This window comes from Homarus americanus, unplaced genomic scaffold (genome assembly GCF_018991925.1).
Source record: "Homarus americanus isolate GMGI-L3 unplaced genomic scaffold, GMGI_Hamer_2.0 scaffold45562, whole genome shotgun sequence".
NCBI classification, from domain to species: domain Eukaryota; kingdom Metazoa; phylum Arthropoda; class Malacostraca; order Decapoda; family Nephropidae; genus Homarus; species Homarus americanus.
Window position 1 is genome coordinate 596,026 of NW_024744839.1, and position 24,807 is coordinate 620,832.

Here is a 24,807-nt window from a genome sequence, read left to right on the forward strand (position 1 = left end):
TAGATTTTTTAACCTTTTTGTTTGTAGAAATGCATAGAAAATGTATAACAAAACTAAGATAAACATTATATAAAACAATGTTTCTTAACACTATTCAACAATAGAGATCAGGGTAATTAATAATTAACAAAATGTTTGTCAGACGAATCGTTGTTCAGTGACATGAGACAATAATATAACACATTTAGGCATATGACCTAACTGACTATATGAAGGAGTTCTACATAATATCTATAGTCAACAGACTATAACTGCTCTGTCAAATGTCAAGTTACATCACATGCCAATATTAGAGACATGGTGTCAGTCGAATCCCATTAATGTACTGTTTTCTTTATAATGACTGAAAAATCTTATATTATTTTGTTGTTAAGTGTACAGGGTGTCCCAAAAGTCCGTACTCACAGTCAGAATTCACTAATTAATTTTATTTAATTAAAAGTTTAAATTACTTACCATAACCTTATATACATATATAAATTCTTACACATAATCTCCTCTGAATGCTCTCAGTACCTTTGTGTTAATTTTCTTACACTCCTGCCTTAAAAGAATTCTTCAGTATGTTGACATATGAGTGTGAGCAACTGAGCATTTGACACACCCTGTATAAACACAACATAACTCCACTAAGTGGCAACAACCTCGGCTCACAATTTTAAGTATTTTACGGTTAAATTTACTATATACCCACCACACGGCCCTACAGCATGTGTTTCATTAAGAGCTTAGCACTATTGTATCTCCTTACAGATCTACTGAACAAAACCCACACACATAACTTTATGTAACTCTACCGGAACATGAGAGGTCTTTGTGTGAGACCACCAAATATCACAGACTGAAGGCAGGAGTCTCCAGGGTGTGTATGAAAGACTCCCACTACTGTATCTCTATACCACAGCCATGGTTGAATAAGTTATATGAGCATGCAAGTAAACATACACACAAATAAATGTAAACATGAGCTTATGTAATAAATATGTTTTAGGTTTTGCAAAAAAGAAAAAATGTTGCTGGAAGCGACAAAATATGAAGCTGTAGATCATTTCAATAAAAGTACATTTCTCGGTCAAGTCCGTTTACCTTAACATCTGAGATTTTCAGAATAATCACACAGTCTCTATTGAATTGGGTAATCACAGTGGGAGGCATCAGCGTAAAGCACAGAACATGATACACAGTGGCACCAGCAGGAGCATGGTGAGGTACATATACACACGAGGCTCACATTTGGTATCCAGGATGTAGGCATGGTCCCACCTACCCTCCTGTGGCACTTCCACCACCGCCTGTTCTTCAGACCAGAACTTGAGTGGCATGGTACAGTCTGTGGTGTTGACACAAAGCTCCTCCGACTCTTTGGTGTTGTATACAACCCTCTCCATTGTCATGTTGAAATACAGATCATTGACATAGATCTCGTTGTCGCTGGAGAATACAAAGTAGTAAGTTCCCGTGATGGGGATATCATAAACAATCTTGTTCATCTCTATGGATTGGTAGCTGCAGCTCCTGTAAGGCACCAATGGCAGGGTGAGAATGACCCCTTCACAGCTGGCCAGAGCCTCTTCGCTGCTCGAGTACGATGACCTGTGTTCTTCATTCGAATTGTCATTTGCTGTTGACTGATTAAACCTTCCTCTCTCAAACTTTAAGCCCTCGGGAAAAAAGATCTCGCCTCCAATTGCCCGCTCCACTGACGAAAAGTTCCTCCTTCCCTGATTGGAAGTTACTTCACTTATTACACTCAAAATATCATCAGAGTCCAGTTCTTCGAAAGCACCATTTTCATTATCAATTTTGTCTTCGATGAATCTCTTAGCTCTTGATCGTGTTAAATTGTCATCTTTAGGGAAGAGTTCCTTAGTGAGGTTTTCATCACGGGGGTTACCTTTCTTCCTCTTTTTCTTTTCACGTCTTCGCTTATCTTTTCGTGTTTCACTTTTTAGTTTCCTGCTGACTTTTTTCAGCCGTTGTGGGAGGTCGTGAGCTGCTGATGCATCTCTCCTCATATCAGTTTGGTTGCTTGTCACTTTTTCTACCTCATCAAGATCCATGACGAGTTTGACTGCACCAGCTGTAGAGTTTTCGGTATTAGTTTCGAAGAATTGACTCTTGTCTTGAAGCTGATTTTCAGCATTGTGAGCTTTACGCTCAGCATGAAGGATTCTAAGTATCTCCGATTTGCCTTTGCTCATCTTGATGGCTTTCCGCAGGAGCTCACTGATGCTCTGACGACGCTCTTCTGACTGGAGATGATGTGGAGGAGAAGGATCACCTGCAGGAGCTGAATGCCCTTGTTGAGCAAATGAAGATCTTTCTACGTCAGGAAGTTCTTCAGGCGTTGTGAAGACATTCGGACCACCTCTCATAGACTGCTCCTCCAGCTTATGGCGTTCATTGCTGGCGACGTCATCATCTTCCACCATGTCCTCGGCTGAGTCCTCCTCTCCGATCCAGGCGCAGCGATGCAGGTTCTCCAACCCTCGGAGAATCATCAGCTGGCCTCCGTCCCACCTGCCACACAACATCATCAGTTAATACAACACAAAAACTACCTAAAATAGCAGTACAATGTGAGTATCATAAAAATTCGAAGATTGGTCGAAACATTACTGGTATTGGTCTCATTGGTGATGAAAATACCCCCAAGGATTTACTACTACAGTACTTTGTTCTGTGTATTTTTAGTATATTTTTGTCACTATCAATGGCGGAGGAGTAATAAAAGGTATCAATGTTTTCAGGTGAATTTGAAGTTTTCAAGCTAAAGATTTAATCTCCATCTGCACTCATCTTCTACTTTATTTCTAAGTGGACAAGAGTGACTACCTCTCCACTTCTCTACTTAGTCAATCCTACTGTCCCATTTGCCTGATAGAGGAGAGGAAAGAGGGAAAATGTAAGGTTTAAGTAAGAGACAAACAAGAATATTACATCATAACAGGTGAGATCAAATTTTATTTTCCGGTTCTTTTTTTATGGGTTGAGGAAGGATAAACATTACCTTAAATAATTCCTATAACCAACCTTACCCATCCTCACGTACTGTAGATTAACCTGTTGTTCTATTTTATTACCCTGTGTGAAGTGCATGTTGTTTTGATTAATTGGTAATAATACTGCACACACACAAACACACACACACACACACACACACACACACACACACACACACACACACACACACATATCATTAAGATGTAATCTTTTCTTGTGCTTATCCTACTTGACATTCTAAGGACACATAAGAGACAACCCACGTGGGCTTAAAGTCCCTTGTCACAAGATGAAACAGTCAGAATTTTCCTGTTATGTCTTAAAAATCCTCCTCCCTCCCTCTCCTACCTGGAGCAGAGAGAGATGGTGATAGTGGAGCCCTTGAGGAAGTAGAAGCCCCAATACTCTTTCACGTCGTCCTTGAGGACCAATTTGTTGAGCATGACATGGGTACGACGCTGGGAATCCTTGGATGGGGCGCCCTTCAGTAGGTAACCATTAAAGTTGCCGTCCATGTGTGTGGTCTGCGCCTGCGGGAGGAGGGTGTGTGGTAAGAAAGGCGGAATTGGATTGGTACGGTGTGATCTTATTGCTCACTCATGGGATGGTGAGGGGAGGCTGACCCAATCATTCATTAAAGGAACAGTTATCCTGGAGTCATTTTAATAATACATGTATGAAGAGAAAAACTGGATTAGATTTAAGGTTTGACAGCCTTTGGCCTCCGACTTGCTAACTGGCCAGCACTGTACTGTGGGTAGCGTTACCTCAAGAGAGACACCTCACTGTTCTCACCGGGAGGTCTCAGGTAACAAGCACCAGTGCCTGTACTCTATAAAACTGTCAAGAGAGGCGGGGCCAACCAGTAGTGCCTCTGATGCCTGTGCAAACATAAACAGCACAATAAACGAAGACCTTGGACACACCTCCACCTCTCTTGTCAGTCTCTTGTCAGTAGATCAGCAACCCAAGTAAACAACATGGCATTTACCAGGTACTGTACCACATACCTCAAACCTGACACCATCATTGTCCCATATACCTGGCACCAACAGTGTCCCATATACCTGGCACCAACAGTCCCACATGCCTGGCACCAACAGTGTCCCATATACCTGGATATACCTGGCACCAACAGTGTCCCATATGCCTGGCTCCATCAGTGTCCCATATGCCTGGATATACCTGGCACCAACAGTGTCCCATATGCCTGGCACCAACAGTGTCCCATATACCTGCTTAACAGTCCCATATACCTGGCACCAACAGTGTCCCATATACCTGGCACCAACAGTCCCACATGCCTGGCACCAACAGTGTCCCATATACCTGGATATACCTGGCACCAACAGTGTCCCATATGCCTGGCTCCATCAGTCCCTACATACCCACCACAACTTATTAGGCAATAATTTCTCCACATTACTGGCACCATCAGCATTCCCACATACCTGGCACCACCAGTGTCCCCATATACATGGCACTACATACCTGGCACCAGAGGCTGGAGACGTGTCGACTAAGGAGGCGCTGGTCAGTGGGCATCATAGGGTAGTGGCCAGGAGGGTAGAGGACAAGACGCACGTACAGTGGGATAGTGATGAGCACAGCCGGCAGTACGAGGGAGCACAGACACAGCCTCACCACACGTCGGGGTCCTCGCAGCAAATCTGTTAAGAAAACATTGTTCATATGATCTTCCATATAAATTAGCGATAAAATAAATGAACAAATAAAAAAAAAGTAAACACTAGTAACAATAGTTAGGAGACAATTCTTATAAAGTTAAATTTCTCTCAAGTTTATTTGGTTCCAAAAGTACTCATCTAATTAATAAAGTCTCTGTAATTATAATATAATTTGGAAGGTAATTTTGCGTTTGAGTGGACTCGTTAAATACAGTGTTACATCTGAAGTGACTAGGAACATTCACCGTACCAAGTTGGGAAAATGTGGAACCAGATTCTCACGTCATCGGTTACGAAGACCATTGAGAGCTTGAAAGAAAACCTTGAGATAATTAGCTCTGGACATTTCGTAAGCAAACTCACTACTTTAGGCTAAACTGATCAACTTATCATGGATGGGAAGACAGTGAGTCCATAGTACCCCACCCGTATTAACCAAGCTACCTGCCCCCCTACAGTCATTATTATGTATTCTACCCTATACCGTGTTACATATACAGTACTTGGTCAAATGAGTACCCATCCTGTTGAATAAGCAAGATGACCACAGTACAGGTACTAAGAAATACCTCCTCAGTCATAATAAGTAAGGCTACTAGACCTCACCCTACCCACACCCTGCTCTCTTAAACTAGGGTAATCCCCTCGGTATTGTGAAAAGATTGGCACAAACAGGAGGACTGGTACCAGTGGAACTGAGAGCGAGCAAAGGGCAATACAGAGAAAATGGAGAAGAGAAGTTGTTGGGCGTGTGGAGAAGATGGACACTTCTAGACGAATTGCCGACAGAATTGCAAGAGAGGGAAAGAAGACCGGGGAACTAGAGATGTCTGGTGCTGAGAGGCAATGACCAGCATGTCTCACCAAAGCTCCACGATTGGCAAAATGCAACCGAGCTACTGTAAGCAGTGTCCAGGTTGAAGGTGAAATCAATGGCATAAGGTGTTCGTTGATGATCGACACAACCTCGAAGCAGACTTTTGTGAGGCCGGACGTGGTTAGTCACCGAAAAATACCTGAGACATCACAGCAGTTGTGCAGGATAACTGGACACTGCACAGTGCTAAAGAGACCAGTGGATATCAGCATCAAGCTAGAAGGGGAAGAAGAAATCCTACAGGTTTATGTAGCGGATATAGCAGACCCTTGCGTCTTGGGCCTGGACTACCTCCTACCTCGAAAGTGTCAATTGGACCTTGGCTCGAGGCATTTGAAAATTAAAGGAAAGTGGGTACCGCTGAAGACTGTGAAGCATGCAGGTGCAAAGGTTACAGCTAGGCAGACAGTAGTTATTCACCCAAGATCAGAGGTGCTGTTGCCATGCAAGGTGAACGGTGCCTTGCATACCCGTCTGGGAATGGTGGAGCTTGATGAGCAGTGTGGAGTAGAAGATAGAGTGATGGTTGGGAAAACCTTAGGCGATCCATCTGCAGAGGTACCTGTAATTTGGGCCAATTTCTTTCTCCGGCCAAAGTAAATACAGCAGGGAGTGGCTGTTGGACTGTGGCACGAGGTCGATCAGGAGCAGCAGCCAAGGACCTGCAAGAGGAGCATGGTAAAACAGAAAAATGGTCTGCTCGACCATTTGCAGGACTTGTTTTCCAGGAAATCCTATTGCCTGGATGATGTTGTTATTGGAGTATATGGACGTTTTCTCTGCAGGGGACCTAGACCTGGGTTGTACAGACCTGGTACATCATCATCGACACTGGGGATCACAGCCTGATCAAGCAGCAACCTCGGAGGATAGCACTAGCTCATCGCCAGGAAATGGAGAAGGCGGTAGGGGACCTTATTCACCAAGGTCTTGGTCGAAAAGTCCAGCAGTCCATGGGCGTAAGGAGTCGTCCTAGTGAGGAAGAAGGATGCTCTTAGACTGAAGGATGGTCTGCTGCAGCGCCAGTGGGTGACTACCGATGGCCTCAACAGGTACTGACAGACAGTGCTTCCCCAGAAGGTGAGATCCTGAGGAAGATGCACAACAATCCAACCAGTGGACATCTGGGAGTGAAGAAGACCCTGAGTCGCCTGTAGCAAAGATTTTACTGAGTTGGCATGCGTAATGATGTGGAAGAGTGGTGCAGTTCATGCGTTGTCTGCTGCGCAAAGAAGGGACCAAAGCTCCACGTGTGCCCTACTGCAGTTGTACCATGCAGGTACACCAATGGAGAGTGTTGTGATGGCACCGAGTGTGAACTCATGCAAGGCCAGATTTGACCAAGACTATATCTACAATATATACCGAGATTTTGCCAAGGCTTTCGACAGTGTACCCCATGAAAGGCTGAAAATTAAATTGGAAGGGTAAGGGATTCGGGGAAGTGTCCTAGTGTGGATCGGAGACTTTCTCCATGACCGCAAGCAGGAGTACCACAGTGTATTGGGCCCGCTGTTGTTTGTCTGCTTCATCAATGACATGCCAGACGCTGCACATTCCTCCATACAAATGTTTGCGGATGACGCTAAGTTATTTCAGGAAATTAAGAACCAAGCAGATTGTGAAGAGCTGCAGAAGGATATGTGTGAGCTTCAAGAATGGTCGAAGAAATGGGAGCTAAGATTCAATGTCACGAAGTGCACCTGGGACGTACCAACGGTAAGGGGGCGTATCATATGTCTCAACGGGGCCATGAAACTGCATTAATTGAGACTGAATGTGAAAAGAACCTCAGTGTGTATGTTGACAATGAGCTTAAGTTCTCGGACCATTGCGAGAAGGTGAATCGGGGAACTAAATTATTAGCCCTTATAAGAAGGTCGTTCAGAAATCTAGGTGGTCCGTCCCTTGTAACGATCAAGAGTGAGGTACTTCCCCATCTGGAGTGCTGTCACCCCGTCTGGTCCCCGAGATATGCTTGGGACTGTCAGTTGATTGAAAATATCCAAAGGAGAGCCACCAGGCTGGTGCCAGCACTTCGGCACCTCAGCTACCCTGAGAGATTAGAGCGCCTGCAATTGACTAGCTTATACTACAGACGGACAAGGGGGGGGGCTTAATTGAGGTGTATAAACATCTCAAAGGGCACTACTCAGTCGAGTGTCCTTACCTGGAGCTGGCGGACGCTCGCCCCACAAGGGTCACACCTTAAGGCTGAAGAAGCCGCAAGTCCAGAAAACTGTGAGGGCTAACTTTTTCGGAGTGAGAGTTGTGAACTCTTGGAACAACCTACCAGAGAGTGTTGTGACGGCACCGAGTGTAAGCTCTTTCAAGACCAGACGACCAGCACTGGAGCAGGTTCAGATACATTCAGGAGCCGGTGCATGCCCAGCACTTGCCAACAGTGTGTAACAGAGACTTGACCGATCGCCCAAACGGTTAACGAGCCGATCAGTGGTGAAGAGGATAACGGTAAAAGTAAAAAAGTAACACCTGATGAACCTACGACTGAACATAATGCTAACAAATTATGATGCGATTGTACTTGAAGCGTCTCATTCCTTCATAGATAATATTAACATACATGTACAGTATTTAAAACATATAAGTCCCTAGGGAGAATCTCATCTCGTCGGAGTCAGTGTTACTATAGTCTTTATAACTATTTATGACCACGTGAGAGTTAAACACCCCATCTTATATTTCACCTGGTAAATAAAGAACTTAACGCTAACCTAACCAACTTAACCAAAGCTAAGCTAAGCTAACCCAAATTACTCCCGATAGCGTTAGAATGATAATCATCAGGTGAAATAAGCTGGGGCGTCTAACCTTCACGTGGTCCACCATTTGCACTCTAAACTATAAGATCAACACACACACACACACTGGCGAGCCCTAAACTACGCAAATAAATTCAGGTGCAGAAGGGAGGTGGATAAGGATCGCCGACGTTCTCAAGGGTATGTAAATAACCATGGAAGTAAATATAATTCAACAATATTTTAGTTGCATTTAATCAATAAGCAAAATTCCCGCCTTTCTTGACCCAACCCAGAAGCTTTTCGTACGTGAGAAATACTGTGTTTTTCTTATTACTACTTCACACAATGGAGTTGCCTTTTATGATAATTCTCGTATTCAAAAACTGTAAAAAAAAAAAAAAAATATATATATATATATATATATATATATATATATATATATATATATATATATATATATATATATATATATATATATATATATATATATATATATATATATATATATATATATATATATATATATATATATATATATATATATATATGTATATATATATTTTAATGTGAAGGAAGTTGAATGATATTTATATACAAGATCCATTTGATTAATTTTACTTCACACAGTATTTGTATGTGTTTGTCGATCTATTTATTCACATACGAACACTAACTATTTCTAGAGTTAATTAATTTTGACAACAGTAAGAGAATGTACACACCTGGCAACATCATATATGACAACTTGTGGCTGACTAAAGGATAAACCTTTCATATTTCTAAACAGGTTATTAACTAACATTAAACAGGTTTCTCTTAAGTCAGCTGAAGTAAGTTTAGAGGAGAGGCCAGTGATCGTCTCTCAGCCTAAGTTAACAGGTGTTAGGCGTTACACTATGATAACTATACTACTACTACTACTTTTTATGGCCTCCATCCTCCCCTAATAACCATACCTTCGCCACCATTTTATTACCTTAAAATTAAATGTCCTAATACATAAGTAACTATCCTAGCTGTGTTGATATAGTTGAGCCGCAGATCTATGCTGCATTCAGTGACTGTTGCCTCATAATTCAATATCTGCAACTGTTGTCGGCTTTGGGGCCGATGCTCTCGTTCCCCTGAGGCAGAGCAAAGCCGACTACTACTACTACTACTATTGCTGCTACTACTACTACTATATGATACTGACGAGCATTTATACAGCACAGCAGGCGTGGCACAGATCCCAATGACAGGTACAGAGGTAAAGTTTTGTAATATAGATTTTTTGTCGTAATAAACGATTGCAATATAATAATGTGTTCCTCAGCTTTTGGAAAATGAAAAAAAAAAATGTGTAAACATACTGTATTGTTTACCATTATTTGTGTACCTACACTGTCCATGTACATTATGTATATACCCACACTGTCTATGTATACATTGTGTATGTATACCTGCACTGTCTATGTACATTGTTTGTATACCTGCAATGTCTATATATCTATCTATCTATCTAGAGAGTTGAGGGTGACCTCTAGGAAAGAGCCAAGATTCTCAAGGGTGTGGTTTCTTCATCAAGGTCAACCTCCGACTTTCCAATAAATCCGATCTATGGATATTGCTGTACAGAGTTGCGTCCCATGTGTTGAGAGAGAGTAGTTCTTGAGTTTTAACAGCTGTTGTCTGGTGTTCATTCATACCATACGTGCTTAAAAACACCTTTATTTACTCACCCACGACTTCTGACACCTACAACTTGTGACACTCACGACGTCTGACATCCACAACTACTAACACCCACAACTGCTGACACCCCCAACTTCCGACACCAACAATTTCTGACACCAAAAGTTTCTGACACCCACAACTCCTGACAATCACAACTTTCGACACCCACAACTACTGAAACCGGCAACTTATGACACCTACAGCTTGTGACACCCATAACTTCTGACACCCACAACTTCTGACATCAACACCTTCTGACACCAAGAACTTCTGACATCCACAACATTGATACCCACAACTGCTGACACCCACAACTTCTGACACCGACAACTTATGACATTTACAGCTTGTGACACCCCAACCTCTGAAACCACAACTTCTGACTCCCACAATATCTGACACCGATAACTTATGACACAGCTTCTGACACCCTTGACCTCTGATTTCAACAACTTCTGACTCCCACAGCTTGTGACACCCCAACCTCTGAAACCACAACTTCTGACTCCCACAATATCTGACACCGATAACTTATGACACAGCTTCTGACACCCTTGACCTCTGATTTCAACAACTTCTGACTCCCACAACTCCCGACACCCACAATAATTTCCACTACAACTTCTGACACCCACAATACCTAACAACCCACAACTTCTGACACCCACAATACCTGACACTCATAACATCTGACACCCACAATCACTGCCACCACCACTTCCGACACCCACAATCACTACCATCACAACTTCTGACACCCACAATCACTACCACCACCACTTCTGACACCCACAATCACTACCATCACAACTTCTAATATCCAATCCTACCACAACTTCCACTCACAATCACTACCATCACAACTTTCGACACCGACAATCACTCATCACTTCTGACACCCACAATACCTGACACTCATAACATCTGACACCCACAATCACTGCCACCACAACTTCTGACACCCACAATCACTACCACCACAACTTCCGACACTCACAATCACTACCACCACAATTTCCGACACCCACAATCACTGCCACCACAACTTCCGACACCCACAATCACTGCCATCACAACCCCTGACAACCACAAGACAACAACGACTCAAATATCGATCACTGTGTAGGCAGCATCTCTGTTTGTGTCATTGTTGCTCGGAGCTGTTAGTGTCACTGTGTATAATAAATAGATAAGAAATAATGAATGGGTAAAAATCTATCTATCTATCTAGCTATCTGTCGGTTTATTTATCTAACTGTTTCATCACTAATCTCTAACTACAAACCAATCAGCTTAACATCAATTGTGGGAAAATTGCATAGGTTAGGTTAGGTTAGGGTGTTTAATTATGAGGTGAAATAATCTGGGGTGCTTAATCTACATGTGATCCAAATGCTCAGCTGAAGGGAAGGGGGAGGTAGAGTGGTGAAGGTGAGGAAGGGAGGGAGGAAGGCGGGGATAATGTGAATGTTTTATCTTTTAAATGATTACTACTAACCCACCTGGATCACACACCTCAAGGGCGAATGATAGTGAAACTACTACCTATCCTGTAGGCGGAGTGATATGGATGAAAATATTTTATATCAAGTTTATGGGCGGTAGAAAGTGTATAATATGGACACGAAGTAGTACCTTAAGCTGTGTATTATTATATTACTTTATTAATTATGTATAGTAAAGTATTACAGAACATGTATTAATCCTATGTAATATTTCCATTTATTATGCACCATGTTATGTATATGAATTATCATATTTACATTTTATGTATTCAGCTTGTGAATGCTGGCATCTGTACATGCCAGTGCGCAGTGATACAAAGAGTGGAGACCACCAGTCCTTATGGTGTGGAAGTGCTCTGTCTTATTAGTTCCCCTGTACATCTCCCGTACGAGAATAAGAACCTATTTTCAAGATAACAAGTGTTTGCGTATACCCTCAGTAGTGTAGAACATTTTGGGGGTACCAAAGACAAACATAGAGAAAGATTATCGGGAAGGAGGCAAACCAGGAAGACATTGCATCCGTGAATTATTTGGTTTGTGTGAATTTTGCCAATTGTCGCAGGTCTGGCAAAGGCTATTTAATTTAGCGAAGTATTGGAGTCTTCACATGGGGTAAAATAACGCACAGCACAACTGCCCTTTGGAAAACACTTTCTTGACGCCAGCAGTGAAGACAGTCAACCAAACTCTGAGAATCAAAAGTTGTTTCTTTTAATATAGAATTAAGATAATGATCATTCAGGATGAACCTCATCGAGACATTAAGAATCCTGAAAGGGATGGAAGACGTCAACCCAGATCACTTCTTCAAGGTGTCAAGCGCGACAAACACAGGAAGTCATAGTTACCAAGGTGTCATGTAGGGCGAATATAAAAAAGTACCTCTTCAAACAGAGGCTGATAGAACTATGAAACAGTCTACCAGTTGAAGCTGTGGAAACGAGAACAGGACTGACCTTCAAATAGCTTTGGACAAGACTACCAAGAACAATACAGAGACCCAACACAGGCCGTCTCCCACCTTCCCCCGACGTGACTACCTCTATCGGTGGCGGCCACGAGGTATTGTACTTGAGGTAAATAAGGTGAATACTAACGCCAAGTAAATCACAAGTGTTCAGGTAACGACAAGTAACATAGTGACAGCAAGTCATCTTTTGGGGGGGGAGGGGTCACCCACACCTACTACCGTTCAGGTCTGACTTTCATTGACGATGCTCACGATTTCAGCCTCGACAAAGGATCACATTTCTCTTATGTGACAAAATTCTTCACCAATTACCTGTAACTTATGACTACAGTGCATTGATCTTGCCGTGACCTTATTTTGCTTGTCATTCTATCAAATCTTTATGTTGTAGTGATGTCACCCTCGCCGTCGAATCCTTCTTTTCGGTAATTTTACCATAACTTCAGGTTGTGTTTACGTGATACCCCAACAATGTTCTACTCTAAAGTCCTCGTGTCCTGTGTCTTTCCTCCCCATGGGTTCGAGGTCTTCTTGAACCGCGAAAACGACCTAAACTAACTAAACCAAGAGGAAGAGCCTTACTCCCGTATTATTAAACAACATTTTCCCTTGAAGAGGTCGTCGTGTTTCAACCCGAGTTTTAAACTAAATGAGTCCTGAGGGACACCGCAGTACAGTACTAACGACCCTCTTCAAGGAAAGATGTTTAATAATACGGTCGTTAGTTAACATTAATATTCATATTTCTCACCTATGTATTTACTTTGAAGTTTCATATGAGAAAAGAGAAGGATAAAATGAACATTTAATTAATATATGAAATTACACCTGTAAATTTATGTTAGTTGTGGATTTCCTTCGAGTTTTTATATTATTATTATTATTATTATTATTATTATTATTATTATTATTATTATTATTATTATTATTATTATTATTATTATTATTATTATTATTATTATTATTATTATTATTATTATTATTATTATTATCTATTCTATCTACTTATCTACTTGCTGGCTCACCTTGTTTCCCTGGCTTAAGGAGGGAAAATTCTTTATTGAGGGAGGCGAAGGAGGGGGTCCGGGAGGGTCGCAGCTCCGGGGGAAGGTACGTGACGGAGTCCCCCACCGACATGGTTCCTCCTTCAGCGTCTCCAGGCAGGTACTGTTATGCTCCACGGGTACTGGTTCTCCGGCTACGGGTACTCCAAGTCCAGCAGAAGTCAAATGCGAAATTCAGGTGATATACGAGTAGATCCGACAGGTGGGCAAAACCCCTCGAATGCTTTAGTTTTCTCCAGCAGCAGGCAAGTACTGCCCTTCAGGTACTCTCAGGTCCCGGAAGGAGACAAGTTCTACACGCCAACTCAGTATTCTACATATGGAGTCTCGACAAACGTGTACATCTGTTTGTTACCCCAGACTCGTGCACTCTTCTCAAGGTGAAGCAACAACTGATTGAATTCATGACCACCCCAGGACGAGGGGCAGGAGACATTATCACCCTCGAGATTGATCCACACGACTCGGTGATACACCCGAAACTGTGTGTGAATGAGAGGCGGCAGAGCTCTCACAACAGCCCAACCTCCTCGGACGTCAGGATAGATACTAGTACTACAGCTCCCTCCCTCCCTCGCTCGCTTCACAACGCACATGCTCGACCAAAATACTTCACTCGTTTTCTTTGAAGGCCGGACAGCAGCTGAGGACCCGACGTATACGCATCTACGTAACGTAACCGGTTCCCTTAGCAACACGGTGCCCGCTGGTGGTCGTGGTGACGTTGGTGGACCAAACTTTACTCGACTGATGCCCTTATTATATGTATGGATGTGCTAACAGGTGACGCCTCGCCTAATGATGTGTACGTGTGTGTGTGTGTGTGTGTGTTTTAACAAAATAACACATCACAACTGCTAAAGTGACCCTCAACTGAATCCTAAGCGGCAAGAAACGACCCAGAGAAGACACTAACCACCAGACGGTTGAATGTGGACGACGGTGGGTGAGTGTGGATGACGATGGATGAGTGTAAATGACGCTGTGTGAGTGGATGACGATGGGTGAGTGTGGATGACGATGGGTGAGTGTGAATGACGATGGATAAATGGATGACGATGGGTAAGTGTAGATGACGATGGGAGAATGGATGACGGTGGGTGAATGTGAATGATTGTAGATGAGTATGCATGACGGTGGGTGAGCGTGGATGACAATGGGTGAATGGATGACGGTCGGTGACTGTGGATGACGGTGGGTGAGTATGAATGATGATGAGTGAATGTGGATGACGGTGAGTGAATGTGGATGATGGTGGGTAAGTGTAGATGACGGTCGGTGAGTGTGGATGACGGCGAGTGAATGTGGATGATGGTGGGTAAGTGTGGATGACGGTCGGTGAGTGTGGATGATGGTGGATGAGTGTGAATGACGGTGGATGAGCGTGTATGTCGGTGGATGAGTGTGGATAACGGTGGGTGAGTGCATGATGATGGGTGACGGTGGGTGACTGTGCATGATGTTGGGTGAGTGTGGATGATGGTGGATGATGGTGGATGAGTGTGGGCAACGGTGGGTGAGTTTGGATAATGGTGGGTCTGTGTGGATGAGTGTGGACGACGATGGTTGAATGTGGATGACGATGGGTGATTGTGGATGATGGTGGATGATTTTGGATGATTGTGGGTAACGGTGGGTGGGTGTGGATGATAGTGGGTCAAGACGATAATTGAATGTGGATGACGATGGGTGATTGTGCATGATGATGGATGATTGTGGATGAGTGTGGACGACGATGGTTGAATGTGGATGATGGTGGGTGAGTGTGAATGACGCTGGGTGAGTGTGGACGATGGTGGGTGAGTGTGGGTAACGGTGGGTGAGTGTGGATGATGGTGGATGGGTGTGGATGATGACGGTGGATGAGTGGATGATGATGATGGATGAGTGTGGATAATTGTGGATGATGGTGGGTGAGTGTGGATGATGGTGGATGAGTGTGGATAATGGTGGGTAAGTGTAGATGATGGTGGGTGAGTGTGGATGATGGTGGATGAGTGTTGATGTGTGTGGACGACGATGGTTAAGTGTGGATGACGATGGGTGAGTGTGGATGAGTGTGGACGACGATGGGTGAGTGTGGATGAGTGTGGACGACGATGGTTGAGTGTGGATGACGATGGGTGAGTGTGGATGACGAGGTGGACGACGATGACGAGTGTGGATGACGAGTGAGTGGACGACGAGTGACGACGATGGTGAGAGTGGATGACGATGGGTGAGGGATGACGATGGTGAGTGTGGATGAGTGGACGACGATGGTTGAGGATGACGATGGGTGAGTGACGATGGGTGAGTGTGATGACGATGGGTGAGTGTGGATGACGATGGGTGAGTGGGATGACGATGGGTTAGTGTGGATGCTCTAGGCTTCTAGTTTATCTTATAATCTACCAGTGTTCAGGTAATGTGAGATTGGCCAGGCGCCAGTGAGCCTACCAGACGAGTGTGTGTGTGTGTATGTGTGTGTGTGTATACTGTATGTGTGTGTGTGTATGTGTGTGTGTGTGTGTGTGTGTGTGTATGTGTGTGTGTGTGTGTGTATGTACAATAATAATAATAAACGGTTATTAATAGAGTTGCAGCTGTGGCTGAAAATATACAAACTTACATTTGATTTAGACATAATGATATAATATGCATTGAATACATTTACAGGGCTGTACAGTACATAAATCAGGAGTTGTTTATTATTTAAGCAATAGATGGGATGGTGCTGTTCTTATATCTATCAGTGCGGGCTCTTATGGGCTGAATTTTGTTGTAGTGGCGGACTGCGCGAGTTGGGTGGGGGGCTGCAGGTGGCAGAAAGTGGCGATGGCGAGGGTGGTGCAGTAGCCCACTGCTAAACCTGTGTGTGTGTGTATGTATGTGTGTGTGTGTGTGTGTGTGTGTGTGTGTGTGTGTGTGTGTGTGTGTGTGTGTGTGTGTGTGTGTGTATGTGTGTGTGTGTGTGTGTGTATGTGTGTGTGTGTGTGTGTGTGTGTGTGTGTGTAATAATAATAATAATAATGTGTGTGTGTTTGTGTGTGTGTGTGGGAAAGTGTGTGTGTGTGTAATAATAATAATAATAATGTGTGTGTGTGTGTGTGTGTGTGTGAAAGTGTGTGTATGTGTGTGTGTGTGTGTGTGTGTGTATGCGTGTGTGTGTCTGCGTGTGTATGTATGTATGTATGTATGTATGTATGTATGTATGTATGTATGTATGTTATAATTAAATGGGATTATCATGAGAACTAAGCTGTTAAGAAATAAATTCGGAGTTTCATGTTTATTGGTTGAGATGATTCACGGTGATTCATTAATAATATAAACTTATCTCTCAGACTTATTGTGAAAACCACCTGTTCCTCACCGTTCTTCATAGTCTTCCTCCGTGGCACTATACAGGGTGCCAGTGGGTGTAAGAAAGATTGCCAGACAAATGAACATTGACCGGTAGAGAGAGAGAGAGAGAGAGGGATCTATGTGACGTCATGAGTGACCTCCACAGGCACCTCCGACAGCTTCCAGTCTATCGATGAATCGTGTTTTTTCTTGTATGTTTGTTTTTAAGTCGGTGTGAACTAAGGGTGGCCAGAGCCTTTACACATGCCACGCAGCTGAGAGTGGCTTGGTGCGACACGTTACACAGCTCCGTTTTGTTTAGTATAGTTTAGTGTTTCTAGCGAGTCTTATGTTACATATACTGTAGGTGTTTATTGAGTCTATACATCTCTCTGTTTGTATTGTTTACTTATTCACCGAGTTATTGGTTTATCTTTTAAGGTTCTTTCAGAGAGCAGCTGGTCATGTTAACACAAGAGATAAGATATTAGTAAGACTTGACACTAGAGAAGTTCTTTTGACTCCATCACGAAACACATAACCATGGCGATAAGAAATATACCCTAAGCATTGAAATACTCCAGCAATATAAGGTAAGGAAGGTTAATTTTCTTAGTAGTGTTCTTGTTGATGAGCTATGACGTCTTGGTCTCGTCTCCAGCTCGTGTATACATCCCCTGCTTATACTGTAAACGATAACAAGTGTCGATTACACCTTAATGGATGGGTCTGACTCCTACTGTGGACGACTACTTGGCCTCGGGTGTTTACAATAATCTCTGTTAAGGTTAGGTTAGGTTAAATTAGGGTCAAGTTTTGTTAGATTAGGGTTAGGTTAGGTTAAATTAGGGTCAACTTTGTTAGATTAGGGTTAGGTTAGGTTTGGGTCGAGTTTTGTTAGATTAAGGTTAGGTTTAGGTTAGAGCAGTATGTTATGTTATTTTAAGTTATGTTAGGTTAAGGTAGCGTTAAATTAGGTTAGGCAAGGTTAGGGTTAGCATTAGGGTGGATAATCTTAAAGTGCAGCTTATCTTTATCAACCCATAAACACCAAAGCTTAACAACCCCGGATAAGTCCTTATCACGTGACTGACACGCACACACACACACACACACACACACACACTCAGGGGTCACCTGCGTATCACTGACGATTACAGAGCGGCGGTCCGGTAAGTGCTACCAGCATACTCTGTCAAGGCCTGGGCTATCTTGTCCTGTGGAAATAGTCCCTGCTGGTCCTGAGGTACAATATTACTATTTTTACAGCTGCTGATGGTAACACTGATAGTACACCAGTGGGAGATTACTTTGGATCACTTGAACATTAGCCCATGAACTTATTTATCCTGATGATTAAACATCCTAAAACTGCCTGGTAGGGTTAGGCTCGGTTAGGTTAGGTTAGGTTATACTAGGTTACGTTAGAGCTATGGATGTAAATTTTAAGGTGAAATGTCGAGGTAGGGAACGAACTTGCAACAGCGACCACAAAGAAATTAGATTCCAGTTAGATTTTCAGGTCAGACGTAAAGGGAATTCCATTAAAGTCCCAGATTTCAGAAGGGCAAACTTTGATAGTTTAAAGAGGCAGCTGAGAGAGGGGGTATCACGCTTGGATGTGAACCAAGATGACACCGACCTGATAACGAGATCTGAGATTGCCGAGTTCCACGACAATTTAAATAACGAGTTACTTAATGCACAAAGGCAGAACATACCATACAAAAAACTCAGATCAGACAACAATGACCCTAAATGGATAAATAATTATTTAAAGAACATTATTGGCCAAAGGAAGGCTATAGGTAGAAGGATAAATCGTGGCGAATTTTACCTCCGGGAGTATTATAAGGTATTGGCCGGTAGGGTTAAGACCGAGATAAGAAAAGCCAAGAGGAACTATGAACTGAAGGTAGCAGGGGAGGCGAAAACAAACCCCAAAGGATTCTACCAAATGTATCAAACTAAAACACGAGATAAGAGTGGACCAATACGTTCAGATACCGGCGAGCTAACTGATAATGATGGAGAAATGAGCAATAATCTGAATAAATATTTTTCAACAGTTTTCACCACCGAAAATTTAAACATGATACCCGAGGCACCGACTCTATTCAGAGATAGTGAAGAAAACAAATTAAGCGAGATAGTAGTGACTAGTAACGATGTTAATAAGCAAATAGATAAACTGAAGCCTAATAAGTCACCTGGTCCCGATGAGATATTTGCCAGAGTATTAAAGATATGTAAGGATGAGCTTAGTATGCCCTTAGCAAAGTTGTTTAACGTGTCATTAAAAACAGGTGTCGTGCCAGAATCCTGGAGGATAGCGAATGTAATACCGATTTTCAAGAAGGGGGATAGATCACTATCCTCTAACTACCGCCTAATCAGTCTAACATCAATAGTAGGTAAATTACTAGAATCAATTATTTCAAACTCTATTCGAAACCACCTGGAGAGGCACAAGTTGATCAATGATTCCCAACATGGCTTCACAAGCAGGCGTTCATGTCTAATTAATCTATTAATATTCTTTTCATCAGTTTTCGAGTCTGTGGACGAGGGGCACAATTATGATGTGGTATATCTCGACTTTAGCAAAGCCTTCGACAGAGTCCCCCACGAAAGACTAATTAGAAAGGTAGAAGCGCATGGCATCAAAGGTAATATCCTCAAATGGATTAGGGCGTGGTTACGGGGGACAGGAAACAGCGAGTGAGCATAAACAGCACTAAATCCATTGGAGCAACGTCACTAGTGGAGTTCCCCAAGGCTCAGTACTTGGACCATTATTATTTATTATATACATAAACGACATAGATATCGGCATAGACAGCAACATAAGTAAATTTGCTGATGACACTAAAATAGGACGTGTAATTAAATCTGACGAGGACTCTGCAAAACTACAGGAAGATCTAAAAAAAAATTTCGAATGGTCGGAAAAATGGCAGATGAAATTCAATGTGGACAAATGTAAAGTACTCAGTATAGGAGATGTAAACAGGGAAACCAGTTACCAGATGAACAACTATGCCATTGTGGAATCCGACTGCGAGAGAGATTTAGGAGTAATGATAAGTAGGAATCTTAAGCCAAGTAAACAATGTGTTTTTGCTCGTAACAAGGCTAATAAAGTACTTGGGTTCATACAAAGGAGTGTTAGTTACAAGACTAGCGAGGTCATCTTAAAATTATATCTAGAGCTTGTGAGACCTCACCTGGATTAAGCAGTTCAGTTCTGGTCACCGTATTACAGAATGGATATAGAATCATTGGAAAGAATCCAGAGGAGAATGACAAGACTAATCCCGGGCATTAGGAACCTTGAATACAGAGACAGGTTAAAGCATCTTAATTTGCACTCCCTCGAGAGACATAGAGTGAGGGGCGACATAATAGAGGTGTATAAATGGAAGTCAGGGTTAAACAAAGGGGACATTACAAAGGTACTCAAACTATCCAACCAGGAGCGAACTCGTAACAATGGTTTTAAATTAGACAAATTTAAATCTCTGCGTGAAATAGGTAAACACTGGTTTGGAAACAGAGTAGTGGATGAGTGGAACAAGTTACCAAATATCATCATTAACTCGAATACGCTGAATAGCTTCAAACATAGGTTGGATGCTTATATGAGCAATAGGGGTTGGGTATAAACGGGACTGCTCAGTGTGGGTCAATAGGCCGGCTGCAGTTTCCTCCATTCTTATGTTCTTATGTTTCGGGTTCGCCATTTGCCATTAGTTTTTATTTCAAATTACAATTATGTTATGGTGACTTTGTAATTCCACACAATTCTGTTGTTGAAACTAGTTTAAACTTGAATGTTAAGTTAATACTAGGTTTAATGATATACTAGTCCTGAATTTCGGGGCTTCCCCAGCACCCTTAGGCGCAAGTAGTCTTGCCTAGTTGCTAATACTAGTTGTATCGTACAGCCATTGTGGTTTCTAGTTTTATTTAGTTCAGACTGATTTTGACACACACACACACACACACACACAGACAGGTGACAGACACAGGTGTTGTCTGTGGGTGAGGAAGGTGCAGGAAGGCAGGGTACGAGGTCGATGGTGCCCATGCCCGGGTACTTAACATCTAGGTGTACAGTATACTTCACTATAAAGGTCTTGTGTCAACCAGAGTGTTGCGTCTTTCTTAAGCATTAACTGTTGACGTCTTGTGTAGGATCTGACTTAGAAAACTCCCCTGAAGACCTCTGTTGGTGAGAGACGCAGAGGGTGTGGGAGAGGCGACACACATACAGTATGTTACCGTCTGAAGGACGAATAATTCACCTGTACGTGGGTGTGTGCTTGGTCACACAACATGGGTATTCACTTTTTGTTTATATTAACGGATTCATTTTTATTTTCAGATAAATTATTACACATTCATCACAAGACGGGGGGACGGTGTGGTGGCAAACCTCCAAATAATCTAAACAGCCGTTGGAAGAATTATTAATCAGTTTAGAGAAGCAGGAAATGTACATAAGCAGTTAAGTAGCGGACCACCTAAAAGTTATCAGCAACAATCGTCCAGGCTCTCCTCTCGTTACCACCACCACCACCTGCAACCTCTCGTCGTGTGGATGAGGTCAGTGGTGAGTCTTGTATGTGTATGAGTGTTGGATTAACCCGTATATTATTTTAAGTCACAAACTAACCTGTTAACGTTTAATTACATTGATATTAAGGACAGTCGTGGCCTTCAGGTACAACATACAAAAAACAAGTACTGACTACATTAGCCAGTCAGCACAGCTTCCAAAACAGTGTCACCAGATAGCATCAAGGGGAGCTCCCACGCTTGACTAGCGTCGACTTGTGTCATGTGCCAGCCTCTTAATTCTCTAACTGGCCCGCCTTCACTTGTACAGTTTCCTTATTCCCATATTTAACCTAAACTAATGTAATGTAACGTACTAACTTACCCTAAACCAACGTAACCTAACACTAACGTAACCTATCCTAAACTAACGTAACCTAACACTAACGTAACCTACACTAAACTATAACGTAATGTAACGTAACCAAACGTAACCTAACCTAACCTCCCTAGGTATAGCGTTTGGGTGCTTTATCATAAGGTAGAATAAACTAACTGGTAATCATCAGTTGAACTTAAAACAGAACTTTATACAGATATTAAAATTTAATAATTGATTTAATGATGTATAAATCTTTTTTTTTTAATAATATTTTGTAAATTTCTCATTAGTGTTTTTGGTCTCGCTGTAGAATGGAGTCAATTTGCTTCGTGAAAACTGAAGAGTAATATTATAGTGAAAGAGAGAGTAAGTATAAACAAAGAAATGAAGACGAAGTGAAATGACAATATTATACAAGGGAAGAGAGATGAAGGGAAGTAATACATTGCCGTGCCTCCATACTTCTCTTGGAAAATAAAAAAAAATGTAATAACAGAAAATACAAAGAAAAATGTCTCATAGTTCATTTTAATACTGAGATGGTCGACTCTAGTTACAAAATATGCAAGAAGTAATCATTCCTTAAGCTGGTCCTGCTGTTGTTTATACATACTGTACATGGACAACAGGTACGGATTACTGAACAGACGTGAGTGATTATCTGTTTTCATTAACCAAACAGACACAGACACAGGTGTACGAGTATAAATCCAACTCTCTTTCAATTAATATGAAATAGATCAAGATTAATGGTGTATTAATTTAGTATTTAAATGTGATAAATTATTGTCCGTGAGGCAGCGTGACGTGTTAGCAAGAAGCGACACTAATAAAAAATAATTCTGGCTCAATATTCCCCCGTGGAGATAAAAGACTTGTAACGTTATCTTATCTTTCATATGCACCAGACGGTTTACTTTTATAGCGATCAAAACACGTGAATTTTTGTGTTAAGCTTGTTCACTTGTCTATACCTGTTTGCAATGTGTGTGTGTGTGTGTGGCAGAGAGGGACCAGTACGATTTATCGACATTTTCTCCGACACGTTCACAACACCTCTAAGTAATGGCACCAACCAACATGTGTTTTAACCACTGAATCTTCACACGCCTGCCATCATCTCTAAGGATAAGTGAACTTACACAAGAGTACTGTTGACTGATATACTCGGAAACTTTAGTGATATTTGTTTATTTTCGTTAATGTTTATGTTAATGTTTTTATTGCGCCTCAACAACTATGGTCTTTAAGTGCGTAACAAGTTTAGTAATTACACTCTTCTATTAACAGTGAAAAGCCGCTATCTTGTGTTTTGAATCTAAGAACATAAATACTGTACCGATGCTCATTTGTTTGTTGTTATCACCTGTTGCTGGGTTAGTTCCACTGCCTCTCATCGTTGTTGTTCACTCTTCATGAATACAAGATTGAGTGAGTGATGACCACGAGACCTGTATGATCATTATACACGACCATACACCAGTGCCGGATTTAGACCTGTGGCGGCCCATGGGCAGCCTCTTTGTGGAGGCCCCCCTCATTATAACTACCCAAGAGGGTGGGGTGGCGAGTGAAGCGAGCCTAAACATCTGGGAGTTCCAGGGGGCGTTGTAAGCCCCCCGGGAAAATTTTGAAATTTGAACACTTCTTTGGAGAATTTTGAAGCCATATGCAGTTATATTAAAGATATTAAAAATATACGGTTCATAGGAAAACCAGGTATTCATGAATTTCAAGGAGTAGCTAGCCTAATTTCTATCACCCTTCTTGCTGAACATAGTTTTACGTGATGGACAAGATAAACATGAATTTTAAAGAATGAAAATAAAAGTAATCCAAATGAATAAACAGATAAATAAAATATTGTAATATGTGGAGGCCCCTGGGCAGCTGCCCACTTTGCCCACTCTTGAATCCGGCCCTGCTATGCATTACCTCACTCATCATGGGTCATGCATACACACTGCACGGACTTAATTAATCCTGGGTTTTGTCCATATACCTGAGTATGGGTCATGGTACACATAGCCTCAATTGATCATGGGTCATACATAGTTGCTTTTGGGTTATGGGTTAAGTGATCATGGGTCAAGAGTTAATTAAGTGGGTGTCGTTCATGTACACATTATTCAGACATTTAAAATCCGCCATGCAGCAGCAGGAGGGAGGGGGACCTTCACCTGCCAGGTATGCGTTAATAACTAATAATTAAGGACACATTACCGGTAACTGGTGTTAAGGTCGAGTTGCCAGGTCGGGATTATTCAGGTGTATTTATATTGATGGATAATAAGTGATGAGATATTAAGACTTAAGAGACAGATGTTAGCGCATGTATGACAATATACAAACACACCATTAGAGATAATTAATAGACACAAACAGGCCTGGGTGAGGTGGTGCAATGAGTTGACCTTTAATAATGATGACCTGACCTAAATTCAACCGCAGGTCAGGTGGGCAGGTATACCTCGGGCAAAGCATATCAGTGGTTTATTTTTTTACACCTAAAGTTGTTCTGGTTAGTGATGATGAGGTACTGTGGCTTAACGCTAGTGAGAGAGGTGAGGGAGGAGGGGGAGTGAGAGAGGTGAGGGAGGAGGGGAAGTGAGAGAGGTGAGGGAGGAGGGGTGAGGGAGGAAGGAGTGGGAGAGAGGGAGGGGAGGAGGGGGAGGGAGAGAGGTGAGGGAGGAAGGGTGAGAGAGGGGAGGGAAAGAGGGGGGAGGAGAGAGGTGAGGGAGAAGGGAGGGAGAGAGGTGAGGGAGGAGGGGAGGAGAGAGGTGGGGAGGGAGGAGAGGGAGGAGAGAGGGAGGGAGGAGTGTGAGAGGACGGGAAGGTGTTGATAATTAAGTACAAGCATCCCGAGGGTAACAGCTGCTTGAGGGGGAGGAGGGGAGAGGAGGGGAGAGGAGAGGAGGGGAGAGGAGGGGAGGGGAGAGGAGGGAGG

General features: G+C 42.5%; 1 protein-coding gene across 4 annotated transcripts in view; it reads right to left on the minus strand.

Annotated features, from left to right (window-relative positions):
* Positions 1–129: 129 nt before the first annotated feature.
* LOC121878201 overlaps positions 130–24,807 on the minus strand; it is an 89,591-nt gene continuing 64,913 nt past the window's right edge. For 2 of the 4 annotated variants that reach the window (XM_042384272.1, XM_042384274.1), the window contains exons 3-4: positions 3,352–3,533; positions 130–2,520 (exon numbers count right to left, since the gene is read on the minus strand). In XM_042384272.1, the coding sequence (XP_042240206.1) occupies positions 1,155–2,520; positions 3,352–3,533 (1,548 nt within the window). In that variant the 3' untranslated portion in view covers positions 130–1,154. Of the gene's footprint in view, positions 2,521–3,351; positions 3,534–4,494; positions 4,674–13,552; positions 14,154–24,807 lie in introns of those variants that run through there. The other 2 variants (XM_042384271.1, XM_042384273.1) reach the window with 2 other exon arrangements.